The sequence below is a fragment of the Rhinolophus ferrumequinum genome, chromosome 2, assembly GCF_004115265.2.
Source record: "Rhinolophus ferrumequinum isolate MPI-CBG mRhiFer1 chromosome 2, mRhiFer1_v1.p, whole genome shotgun sequence".
Lineage (NCBI taxonomy): Eukaryota > Metazoa > Chordata > Mammalia > Chiroptera > Rhinolophidae > Rhinolophus > Rhinolophus ferrumequinum.
Window position 1 is genome coordinate 8,043,066 of NC_046285.1, and position 13,121 is coordinate 8,056,186.

Sequence of the window (13,121 nt, forward strand, 5' to 3'; positions counted from 1 at the left end):
GAGTCTCTTGATGAAAGAGGAGTTATGTTCCTCAGGGAGAAAAAATTAACCTCAGGCCAATGAAATCAACTGTAAGTATATAGAACATAGAATATCATATAATAAAAATGATTCACCCAAACAAATCTGGAAATAAAAATGCTGAAAATGCAAGCTGAAGAAGCAGTGATCCTATGTCAGATCACAACTGGAGCCCCGAGCCTCAGGCTCACGTCCCCCACGCTGACCTGTCCGCATAGACCATTAAAGTACCATCTCCTCTGACATCTCTGTGATGACAGGTCCTCGTGCTACATTATCTGACATTTACAGTCTAAAACCATGGTGACATCATCTACAGTCTTAGGGAAACCGTATGCTTTGTCCAGAATGCTTAGCGTCTCACAGGATCGTTGTTCCCCTTTGCATCACTTCCCGTTACTCTGCCTTCTTATCTTTGTGAACTTCAAGAGGGCCACCTAGACTGTCTATATCCTAGTGGTTTCTCACTGATGAAAGCAGGAAGTGGGGTTTATTCAACTCTTCTTTCCCAACCGACCCTTCCAGTTGGTTCCCACATTCCAACAATGCAAGAGTTTCTCTTTCTACGTTCAGATAAGGGCAGAGTTCTGTGTGTTTCCCTGTGTCCACACACCACACACACACACACACACACACACACACACACACACACACACCCTCTCAGGTTCCCTTCACTGTCCAAGGTAATCCTTCAACGTTCAGTTTCAATGTCATCTCTGTGCCAACTCCTCAGTAATCTTGCCCCGTCCCGTGCCCCCCAGGAAGCACCCACCCTCCCTCCCCCAACATAACTAAACACCCCCTCTCCTCTGCTCACCTGGCACTTAGTCCCCAAACTTTAGAAGGCTCCTGTCACCTGTGTTACAGTTACCTCTTTCGGTGATCATTTCCCCGTCAGACTGCCAGCTCTTGGAGGCAGAAATCATGCAGTTGACCTTTGTGTCCCCAGTAGCACAGGGAGAGGGCTCATAATTTATGCTGAAAGACAGGAAACAGTCTGAACAGGTTTTCAAGGTAACTTTAAGGTTTTGAAAGAAGACAAGGAACCTTTATGCCCGTCCCCCACCTCCACTGGTAGGTCCACCTGGGCCAGGTGACAAGGGGATAGAGGGCGCACACCTGGCCCTCCCACTTGATCCAGAATCAGGTCAAGACCATCACAGCAATTCCTTTAAGACAAACACATGAACTGCATGTAATAAATTAAAACCTCCTTTTGCCATTTAATTCTTAGCCAAGTTCTGTCTGTGAAGTTGCTTTAAAATGAGAGGTGGCTATTAATATCTTCTTGTTTATTAGTAAACACTGAGCTGTGTTTACGAAATAGGTTGTGGCTGTAACACATTTACACAGTTATGAATAAAGCAAACTGCAAAGAGATTAGCAGTGGAAGATCTGAGACTTTGTTTCCACAAGGACCCTCCCAGTGACGTCACGTCATGGCAAAGTCATGACCGTACCCTGAGGTCTATTTAGCCGAGACTAAGCCTCCAGCAGCAGCCCCATTGATGCCACAGCAAGCTCAGGGAAGGTGCTTACACACCAGGGGGGAGAATGATGTCACTTTGCTTTTAATAGACACAGTTCCAAACTCTGAATTTTCTTCGTAGTTAGTAAAGACAGACCCCAAGTGCAGCAAGAGAAGTTGCCGACTATCAGAGCTCCCTTCAAGCCTGCCCCTGCCTGAGTCATGTTTACTATACACATTAGATGCTACCCAGCGGACAGCAAGTTCCTAGTATTTATTGCCCTTTGTTCTCTAACACTGCTGGGTAACTATGAAATTCACTCCTTTTCCTGGCTGAGGGTGGGACACTCCTCCTCCATCTGCAATTACCGGACACAAATCACAACTACCTACCAGTGAGGATGGACTTTCTCTGATTTCTAAAGCAACATACTATGTGGAAAGAATGCTTTATTTAGGCTTAGGTCCAAATTCTGGCCATGTTACCAGGTCTGGGACTACGGTGAGGTGAGCGAGGGGCCCAGGGAGCGAAATTTAAGGCAAAACTCCCTCTCAAGTTCCCGCTGGTCCTACCCCATCCATTATAACCTCTGTCATTTTTTCCAAATTGAGGGCAAATTCACATAACATAAAATTAATTGTTTTGAAGTGTACAGTTCAGTGGCATTTAGCACAGTCACGATGTTATACAACCACCACCACCATCTAGTGACAAACGTTTTCATCACCCCAAAAGGAAACCACGTGCTCTGACAGAGGTCACACCCCATTCCTCCCTCCCCACAGCTCCTGCCAACCACCAGCTGCTTTTCCATCTATCTCTATGGATACAACGTGTGTGCTTTTGAGTAATAGCACTAATAACTAAGTTACCTTGTGCCAAGACACTATTTGAAGAGTTTTATGTGCATTAATTCAATTAATCTTCATAAAAACCCAATGAGGTAGGCATGAATATGCCCATGAGAATGGCTTAGGAGTCTCTAAATGTTATTTCTTTAAATGTAAAATGAACAAAATAGCAACATGGTGGGAACAGTTTGCTAAGCACATTTGTGTGAGAGGCATGGTTCTAGGCCAGGAATGGCAAACAGGATTCATCTCCAACCAAAGCAGGGGTCTGACTTCCTGTAGAAGAGGGGAGACGGATTCTCGAGACGGCTCACGGAAACAGAGTGTGGTCATCGACTCATAATGTCTGCCACGGACAGAGCAACGGGTGACGTGCCCTAAAGAACAGGGATTTGCCTTCCCTCCTAGGCAAGTGAGAGAAAAACAGAATAGAAAAAGCGACAAGTGAAATGCAGATTCTGCCTCAGTCTAGAACAGGAGGGAAGCATCACCCACGTGAGTGTAGTGAGGCAGGGAAGGCAATTTGCAGAGTGTTAAGAGCAGAGATGTTGGAATTCAAAACAGAGAACATGGAATGTGTTGAAATCCCAACTCTGTAACTCATAGCTAATGTCTGGAAAAGTTATTTAACCTTTCTTGTTTTAATTTCCTCTTTTGTAAAATGGATAAAAAATCTAAATCACAAAGGTCTGCTGGGAATGGCATGAGATAACATCAGGGAAATACTAAACATGGTATCTGATACATAATAAGACTTAAATAAGTGATAAGAAAATTTAAAAATATATATTACATATTATATATAGTACATTATATTATACATACTAATACCAATATACTTTTATGTCGTATACCGGGTGTGCCAAAAAATGTATACACGTGACTTGTAATCATCTTCGGACATTGGAATATATTATTACAGTTTTTCCTGTCTTAATATGTATATACACTTTTTTTGGCACTGGCTGTATATAAAGAGGAGAGAATGTACATGTACACATATACATACACACATATATACACATACATACAATTCTCTCCTCCTTTAGGACATAGAATGGACAGCAAGGAAGAATCACATCTACTTGTAAGAGGAAGACGAGGTCAGTAAGGCAAATGAAGGAAGAGAAACTCATAGACACAGACAATAGTTTAGTGGTTACCAGAGGGTAAGGGGTGGGGAGGTGGTAGATGAGGATAAAGGGGATCAAATATGTGGTGATGGAAGGAGAATTGACTCTGGGTGGTGAACACATAATGTGATATATAGATGATATATATATATAGATATAGATATAGATATAGATATAGATATAGATATAGATATATATTACAGAATTGTACACCTGAAATCTATGTAATTTTACTAATAATTGTTCCCCCAATAAGCTTTAATTTAAAAAAAGAAAGAAAAATGCACTTATTTTCACTGCTAGTGGGAAAACAAAATTTGACATATTCTTTATATCATATGTTTAACTATATTTTAAGAGTCACTGTATTTAATCCTAAAAGAGATTGAAGCTCACTGTTTGATTAATAGCTAAAGTTCCAATATAAAGTAAATTTACTAATTCACTGATTATAAACATTTGTTTATGACACAGAAGGATGCATAAATTGGTGTTATGTTTTCATAGTCATGAAATAATGTAAATAATATACAAAAATATAATGTGTATTTACTGTAAAAAATGAAAACCAATTATCCAAGTATTAAATTGTAAAACGTCATCTTTCTGTGATTTTTCTTTCTCTCTGAGTCTTAGCATGTGACCTTGTTTCTTTCAAAACAACCAATTAAAGCAAAAGAAAACATTAATTAGAATCAATCATGTCAATACAATCTTTAAAAAGGTGCTAAAATACTATATGTATGAATACTGAGTCAAAAACAAAACAGAACAAAATATAAATACTTCCAGAAAGTCAATATCAAAATCACGCCCTTCATCGTATTCACTACCATGACAGATTTTACTTACTCTGTAAAATTATCTTAAAACATTTTGAAACTCCCTTTTGGGAAGAGCCTTCAAGACCAGTTTAAGCCACTTGAGAAAAGCAGCTTTGTTATTTATTATCACATCATATCTCTTATCCACATTTAATTAAAACTACTTAAACCCACACCTTCCTCAACAGAATTTACTTGAAGTGTCTCCCAATTCATTCCTATAATCATACATATACCAAAAGAGGAAGACTTGTCATAGTCAAAGAATGGAACACAAAAATCAATTCCAAACCAAAAATATATATATTTTTTTAATCCAAAATTGTTTCCAAAAATATTTTAGGTAATTACAACATATTCAAAATAGGTGGATAACCTTCCAGAAGGACAATATCGAAGGGTAAAACTTCCATCTGGGATATGTCCTTACTTTATTGTCACCCTAATATTTACATATTTACTGTACGTTATGGAAATTGGCACTAAATATAGCTATATAGGCAAAACATACTTTATTTTTTAAAGCTGAAAGATCATAGTAAAGGTGCACTCTAAAAAGAAGGGATAATATGAACTTAATGTTAGGTTAACTGCCCTTATTTGTATAAGTTTTTTTTTAATATTTAAATATCCTTTTAGCTATTTTTCATTAAATCTTTAATTTTATAACATATTTTTAACTCAAAGGTGTATTTACCTTTTACCCATCTCTCACAATGTTTTTTTTTTTCCTCTGGCAAAGAGGCAGGACAATTTCAGAATCATAACTTTCAGTGAAATCAATCATTTGGTAAAGTGGCAGGTTCATGCTTCTGCTAAGATTACTGTACTGATGAAGCCAAATTCACAGGTTTGATCCCTAAGTCGGCCAATTTACTTTGCTACAGGGAGTCTCTCCAATGCTGGCCTGACATCCTGCAAATGGGAGCCATCAGTCATAAGGAGAAGCTGGGGGGAAAGTGTGGGTGGAGTAGAGCCAACACATCACCACTGGAGGGAAACAACTCCAAGTCCAAACCTACCAGCGGCTGCGTCATGGCATTGCTCTTGTAAATAAAAGAGAGAACTATCTTCCAAATGATAGTGAATTGGCACAGGTGAGAGTATAAATCTGACCTCTAGAAATGTACTTTAAGATCAAGTGTATCAGTAATTACAGAACTAGTAATCAATTGTTGGTTTGATGAGGGTTGTACCAAGCATGGTAGGAGGTATAGAGAGACCCCAATAAAATGTATGAATTTATTTACAATGTATTTGTTTCCAGCTTCCACAAAATACTGGCTGTTGCTCAAACAAAAGAAAAAATATACTGACTGGCTGAGAAATTATTGTAATAGTTTGGATAAAACAAACTGTAATCCAGGGTCTCTGGTCCCACTCCCCACACAAGAACACAGGCTATGGTGAGGCCGAAAAGGAACACCAATGGAGCCATAGATAGTGGAGTCATACCATTATATTCTCGATAGTGGTATGGAGACACAGGGAGCAGGATCCACACAATCTGCAATCCACCGTCTTTTTCTCTGCCAACCAACCAACGCCCTAGCGTAGCAACAGCAGTTATATCAGTGGCTAATGGCTAACTGGTTAGAGCTGACGGCCACCCAGCCACAGCAGATGGCCATCTACTACCCAAGCCAGCACCTTTTCATGTGAGGTCAAGAGCCTGGAAACTGCTCTCTGGAACTCTATCCAGAGTTCCACACAGAGTATGGTGAGGCCAAAAAGGAACAACAACGGAGCTATAGATAGGGGAGTCATACCACTATATTCTCGATGGCGGCTGGTCAAGATACAAAAGCAAACATCTGCCAGTACCCCAGTGAGAGGACTTCCTGCACCCCAGTCTCACTGGCAGTTGGGCAAGACACAGGAAGTAGGATCCACATGATCCACAATCCACCATCCACGCTTGCTAACCCCACTTGCTAGCTGCAATCCACAGTCTGCTTCTCTACCAACCAACCAACCCCTTGCCTGCCTAGCCACGGCAGTTATATTAGTGGCTAATGGCTAACCGGTTACAACTGATGACCACCCAGCCACAGCGGATGGCCATCTGATTATAGCTGATGGCCATCTAATAACTGAGCCAACACCTTTCCACATGAGGCCAAGAGCCTGGAAACTGCTCTCTGGGACTCTGTCCCCACACAAACAAAACCTATTAAAGCATTGTGTCAAAGTTTTATTTAACTCACTAATGAGGGAACTAGGAAGATGACAAACTGTCATGTGGGAGACCCTGCTGGCTGCGCCATTTGTCGTGCAAGGCGACCTGCGGAGTCTCTGGTCCCACTCCCCACATAAGAACGCAGGACATGGTGAGGTCAAAAAGGAACACCCACGGAGCCATAGGTAGGGGAGTCATACCACTGTATTCTCCATGGCGGCTGGGTTGGAGACACAGGAAGCCAGGAGCCACACTGTTTGCAACCCTCACTGCTCCGCTTGCAGGTGCAGCCAACATCTTCTTGCTAGCCCCCATTTTTCTGCTAGCGTAGCCACGGCAGTTACATTAGTAGCCAATGGCTCACTAGTTGGCTCACAGCCAACTAGCCACAGCTGATGGCCATCCAATCAGTTGATGGCCATTTGCTACCTGAGCCAGCACCTTTCCACGTGAGGCCGAGAGCCTGGAAACTGCACTCCTGGCTCTGTCCCCACACTCCACCCCTACAGGGTCTCGCCTCACAATCTACAAGACAAGCATCTTCCACAAGGGACCCTATGGAGGCGCCTGGAGGTGAATGCAATATCCAGGACACAGCCAGGCTCTCTGGGCATAGCCAGGGTTTCTCAGGGCACCACCAGTCTTTCTGGGCACAGCCAGACTTCCTGGGCTTCTTAGGGTACCACCAGTCTCTCCGGACACAGCCAGGGTTTCTCAGGGCACTGCCACTTTCTCTGGGCACAGCCAGACTTCCTCGACTCAACCAGGGCTCTCAGGGCACTGCCACTCTCTCTGGGCCTCTCAGGGTACCGTGCTGGAACAACAGCGGCTCACAGTCAAGTTTCTTACATATTCTCGATGGCTGCCGGTCAAGACACAAAAACAAACATCCGCCAGTTCCACCACGTGGTGGTACCGTTCCCAAGCAAACGGTCAAACAGTCCATTAAATTAGGGATGGAAAGCAATTCCTCATAGTCCATAGTCATTTACCAGGGCAGTCCTGGGGTTGAGGGACGACCTTGACCTCACCTTCATCTCCCATGGAGGACTCAGCAAGCGTTTCCTCCTGGGACTACAAGTCCTGTATCCAGGCTGCCTCAGAAAGCACTTCCCAGCCCACAGGGCCGCAAAGAACTTCGCTTTCTCCAGCCTATTTGGTTAGAGAACCGTCCACGTCTTCCCACCCCTCCACAGGGGTCCAGCTCTTTGGCAGCCGCTCCTACTGGTCTTCCTGAGACTGAGTGTTCATATGCACAAACTGCTCCACCGCCCTTTGGAGAGCTTTGGCTGACACCGTACCCTGCTCGCTGCGCCATTTGTCGTGCGAGGCGACCTGCGGGGTCTCTGGTCCCACTCCCCACATAAGAACACAGGACATGGTGAGGCCAAAAAGGAACACCCACGGAACCATAGGTAGGGGAGTCATACCACTATAGTCTCTCCGGGAGCTGGGTTGAAGACACAGGAAGCAGGAGCCACACGATCCGCAACCTGCCATCTGCTTCTCTGCCAACCAACCAACCCCTTGCTAACTGCACTCTGCCGTGCTAACTGCAATCCGCTCTTGCTAGGTCAGCCACCATCTTCTTGCTAGCCCCCATTTTCTGCTAGCGTAGCCACAGCAGTTATATTAGTGGCCAATGGCTCACTGGTTACAGCTGACCGCCAACTACACAGCTGATGGCCATCCAATCACAGTTGATGGCCATTTACTACCTGAGCCAGCACCTTGCCACGTGAGGCTGAGAGCCTGGAAACTGCACTCTTGGCTCTGTCCCCACACAAAGGCAAAATGAAATTTAAGAAGCTGAATATTTTTAGTCAGTAGGGGAAAAAAAACATGAAATAAGTATCAAGTTGGTTAAAGTCCCACAGTCCAATAAAACCATCACACCTTACCAGTTTTACACAACTGTAAAATGGCCCTAATCAGTTGTGCAAACAAAGCTATATTCCCTTAGAACATATTAGAAACAGCTGGGGAGTTTTTAAAAATACTGACAATTAGGTCTTACCCTCGATATTCTGATTTAATTGGAATTAAGTAAGGCCTCGGCAGCAGGATTTTTAAAACCTCCTCCGGTGATTCTAATGTGCAACCAAGTTTGAGAACCACTGCCCTATAAAAATGACATGGCCTTTTACAAGGGCTTTCAACAATTTGCCCGTGCACCTTGCTATTCAAAATGCGTAGCACTGTCCAGAGCATGCCATCAACTGGGTCCCCCAGAATCTGGGTCTCCACCCCAAATGCACTGAGTCTGAATCTGTTTTTTAAAACATAACCAGGTGATTCAGGTGTACATTAAAATGTAGGAAGCACTTTTCTAACACCACATTGAAAGGACTTGCAATCATTTTTTCCTTATTTCCAAGTTTTAGAATAATTTTTCTAAGATAACATCAATAAGAAGCTGCCAAATATCTCCAAAAAAGTCACAAATAACATTTTCACTATAGGAATATTTGTGGAGAGGGGAATCAACTCCGAGCTGGAAAACCTGCACTAGATCAGTGAATGGTCCCACTTCCCAGAGTCCTCAGCCAACAGGGGCCCGTGGGATGACAGAACTGGGAGTATTTCAGATGAATAGATGGTGTCTAAGGGATCTTACGGTTAAACATCATGCTTTGTGTAGTACCTTTACTAAGAGCTGCTGGGAATTGGGAGGGGGTGGGAGGTCCCACACGTGCCAATCATTTTTATCCACTAGTCAATCATGTAACAAGCAGAGGACACTAGTTATGGAGGAAAAAAATCAATAGAACTATTGTATTTGAATGTCTAATTTGGGCAAAATTAGGATAAACTTTTCAGTGAAAGGGTTCTAAAAAAACTTACCCAGCATCAAATTGCTAAAATTTGAGGGTCATTGAGTCAATTCAGACCAGTGTTAACTACATTTTGTGAAAGGTTGACAAAGGAGTTCACCGCTTTCTGAGAATGAATATTTAGGCCATAATTACCAGGCAAAGAGATCCTCTATATGGCTATTAACTCCTCAGAAAACATGAAAAATGTTCTAAAACACAAATTTCCAGAAATATTAAATGACTATCACATTGGCATGAAAGTATAATAACCATATATCTTGAATTTTCAAAGTCACTGACGATTATGAAAATATGTCATTAAAATTCATATATTTATTTATTTATTATATATTTATTGAGTACGGGGTACTTTTCTAGGTTTACAGTGGTGAACTAAAGCACAGCCCCCGCCTTCATGGAACTTACAGTCTAGTAAGGAACAAGGATATTAAACAAATAAAATCAATGCATTGTTACTATAACAGAGCTTGGTAAGTGTGATAAAAAAAACAGAGTGATTTTGATTAAAATGGCTCATTCAACGTATAACTAAATGTGATGTATTATCTGTAATTTTTCAAGGTTTTACAAGTTAATAAGTTCCCAAATCATAAGATGATTTGAATCATAAAATATATAAATTAGTAAGTATACATTTCATTAAGGCTGCCAAATGTACTTGATTCTGCTTAATTCCTCAAATGATAAGAAACATCCCAAATCTCTGACAATACTTTTCTGACCTTCATTATGGCAGATATTGTTGGCTTTCAATGACCAGCTGAAAGTACACAGTGTCTTTCAAAGATCTAAAGAATCAGAGACCTTAATTAGGGCTATGGAGATAAAACACACATATTGATTCAGGTACCTTAAATCCTCTGGAAAAGGAATGGAAATCATATAGATATAGATATAGATATAGATGGATATATGTATATCTCCGATTTCAAAGATGCTGATTTGGGAATCATATTTTTCATTTAAACTGGTAGAGAACTACAAATAATATCACAATTGAAAAGGTGTGAACCCTTTTTGTGACAAAGAGGTTGAGTTTTTTTTTCTGTTTCTCCATGACAATATAAATGAGTCTGTCCTCTCCAAATAATAGTCTTAGATAGACTTACCATGCTTGATTTCAACCATGATTATAACTACTGTCCTTTGCATTATTCATCCAGAATGCCTCCTCTCTCCTTAACTCATTTAGTGCTCTCATTACTCCTGGTACCCACAACCCCTTACCTCTAAGTTTCAGCTCATGATACCTCTTTCCTACCCTCTGCACTCTCTTGTGGTCAGTTTGAGACACACTATGTACATCCTCAGAACACAAAGATCTAAATTCAGATTTTCCTTCCTCCAAAGAGCCCAAGAAAAGGAAAATATGCCAGAGTATTCAATAATGAAGGTTACCTACACTTAATCAATAAGGAACCAAATCAAGTAAAGTTGTCCTCCTACATTGTCAACTCCTGATTTTATCTCCTTATTTCATATTTTTTCCAGTTTCATTATGATATAATTGATATTTAATACTGTATGGGTTTTAGGTGTACATGGTGTTTGATACATTTACATATTGTAAAATGGTTACCATAACAAGTTTAGTTAACATCCCTCACCGCGCAGTTACAGTTTTTTTCCTTTTGTTGAGAACATTAACATCTACTCTCTTAGCAACTTTCAAATATACAATACAGGATTGTTAACTGTTGCTGTATGTTACCTCCCCATGACTTCTTTATTCTATAACTGAAAGTTTGTACCTTTTGACCCCCTTTACCCAGGTCTCTCACCCCTGCATCTGGCAACCACCAGTCTGTTCTATGTATCTGTGAGTTTAGTTTTTTGGATTGCACATGTAAGTGAGATCATAAGGCATTTGTGTTTCTCCATATGACTTATTTTACTTAGCATAATGCCCTCAAGGTCCATTCATGTTGTTGCAAATAGCAGGATATCCTTCTTTTTAATGGCAGTATAACATTCCTCTGTGTGTGTGTGTGTGTGTGTGTGTGTGTGTGTGTGTGTGTGTGTAGTTTCACATTTTCTTTACCCACTGATGAACACTTAGCTTGTGTCCATGTCTTGGCTATCCTAAATAATGCTACAAAGAACATGGCAGAGGAGGGGAAGTGCATAAATCTTTCAAGATAGTGATTTCATTCCCTTTGGATATACACCCCGAAATGAAATTGCTAGATGACTGACAGTGATGTTTTCAATTTTTTGAGAAAAACTCCATACTGTTTGTTTTCCACAGTGGCTGCACCAATTTAAATTCCTACTGATAGTGTCCAAAAGTTCCCTTTTCTCTCTACAACCTAGCCAATATTTGTTTCTTGTCTGTCTGAAAATAACCATCCTAACAGGCATGAGGTGATGTCTCATTATGGTTTTCATTTGCATTTCCCTGCTGATTAGTGATGTTGAGCACATTTTCATGTACCTGCTAGACATTTGTATTTTTTTCTTTAAAAAAAAATGTCTATTCCAGTCCTTTGCCCATTTTTTAAAACACATTATTTTTGTCGTTGAGTTGCATGTGTTCTTTATTTATTTTGGATATTAATCCTTATCAGATGTAAGATTTGCATATATGAGATGTGATCAACAAATATGGTGAATGTTTAAGTAAAAAAAAAAAAAAATTACAGTAAAAGACACATTGCCATTGATGACCCTCAAAATATTCCCCCTCACTTCAAACACACTTATTCCATCATTCATGCCACTTTTTTTTTTTTTTTTTTTTTTTTTTTTGGGATATGACCTTTATTGAGCTTATCCACTGGAGTGGAAATAATGTCTGTACAAAACCAAATGTTTGTTACTATAACTTCTGCATCACAATTAAAATCCAAACAGTTTTTTAAAAACAGTCAACTCAATCAAAACCCACTACTTCAGAATCAATAGCTTCTTTGAAGCCACAGTAACACTTAAATATGGTTAAGACTCGAATGCAGAAATTTGGTTGGTTGGAAAGCTAATTAAACTTCCAACTTGCTCAAATAGAATTACAAAAAGGCAAAATCGTGTTTTTCACAGAGATACAGTCCACTGGAATCACCAACACTGGACAGCTGTTAGAGTATTTAGAGTCCTGAGATGATAAGAAATCCAGGCATCCTTTAGACAGTCTTCTGTTGTCCTTTCTTCCCAATCAGAGATTTGTGGATGTGTGGAATGACACCACCACCAGCAATTGTAGCCTTGATGAGAGAGTCCAATTCTTCATCTCCACGAATAGCAAGTTGCAAATGACGAGGGGTAATACGCTTTACCTTTAAGTCTTTTGATGCATTTCCTGCCAATTCAAGTACCTCTGCGGTGAGGTACTCCAGGATGGCTGCGCTGTACACAGCAGCAGTCGCGCCCACACGTCCATGGCTAGTCGTCCTAGATTTCAGGTGTCGATGAATACGGTCCACCGGAAACTGCAAGCCGGCTCTCTGCGAGCGGGAAACCGCCTTTGTCTTGGCCTTTCCGGAGTCCTTCCCAGCCTTACCGCCAGCCATTTCAAATTCTGCTGAAGCTCAAACAAGCAAGGCAGAGAAAGGACTAGTCAAACACCAAGCGAGATCCCACCGCCTACTCCTTCGTCGCACCGCGATTCAAACTGCCTCTTGCCACTTTTTGAAGCAGTTCTGAAAGTCCTCTTTCATGAGTGTCTTTAGTTGTGCTGTCGTGGCTGCCTCAATGTCTTGAATTGATTCAAAATGTTTTCCTTTCGTGGTCATTTTGACTTTGGGGAAGAACCAGAAGTCACGTGGTGCCAGATCCAATGAATAAGGTGACTGCGAACAAACCATAATGTTT

At 41.1% G+C, this 13,121-nt stretch overlaps 1 protein-coding gene across 1 annotated transcript; it reads right to left on the bottom strand.

Annotated features, from left to right (window-relative positions):
• Window positions 1–12,034: 12,034 nt before the first annotated feature.
• On the bottom strand, window positions 12,035–12,919 carry LOC117036728 (histone H2A.Z-like). Its single transcript, XM_033131827.1, has one exon. The coding sequence runs from the start codon at window positions 12,818–12,820 to the stop codon at window positions 12,434–12,436; it is 387 nt and encodes a 128-aa protein (XP_032987718.1). The 5' UTR covers window positions 12,821–12,919; the 3' UTR covers window positions 12,035–12,433.
• Window positions 12,920–13,121: the final 202 nt, after the last annotated feature.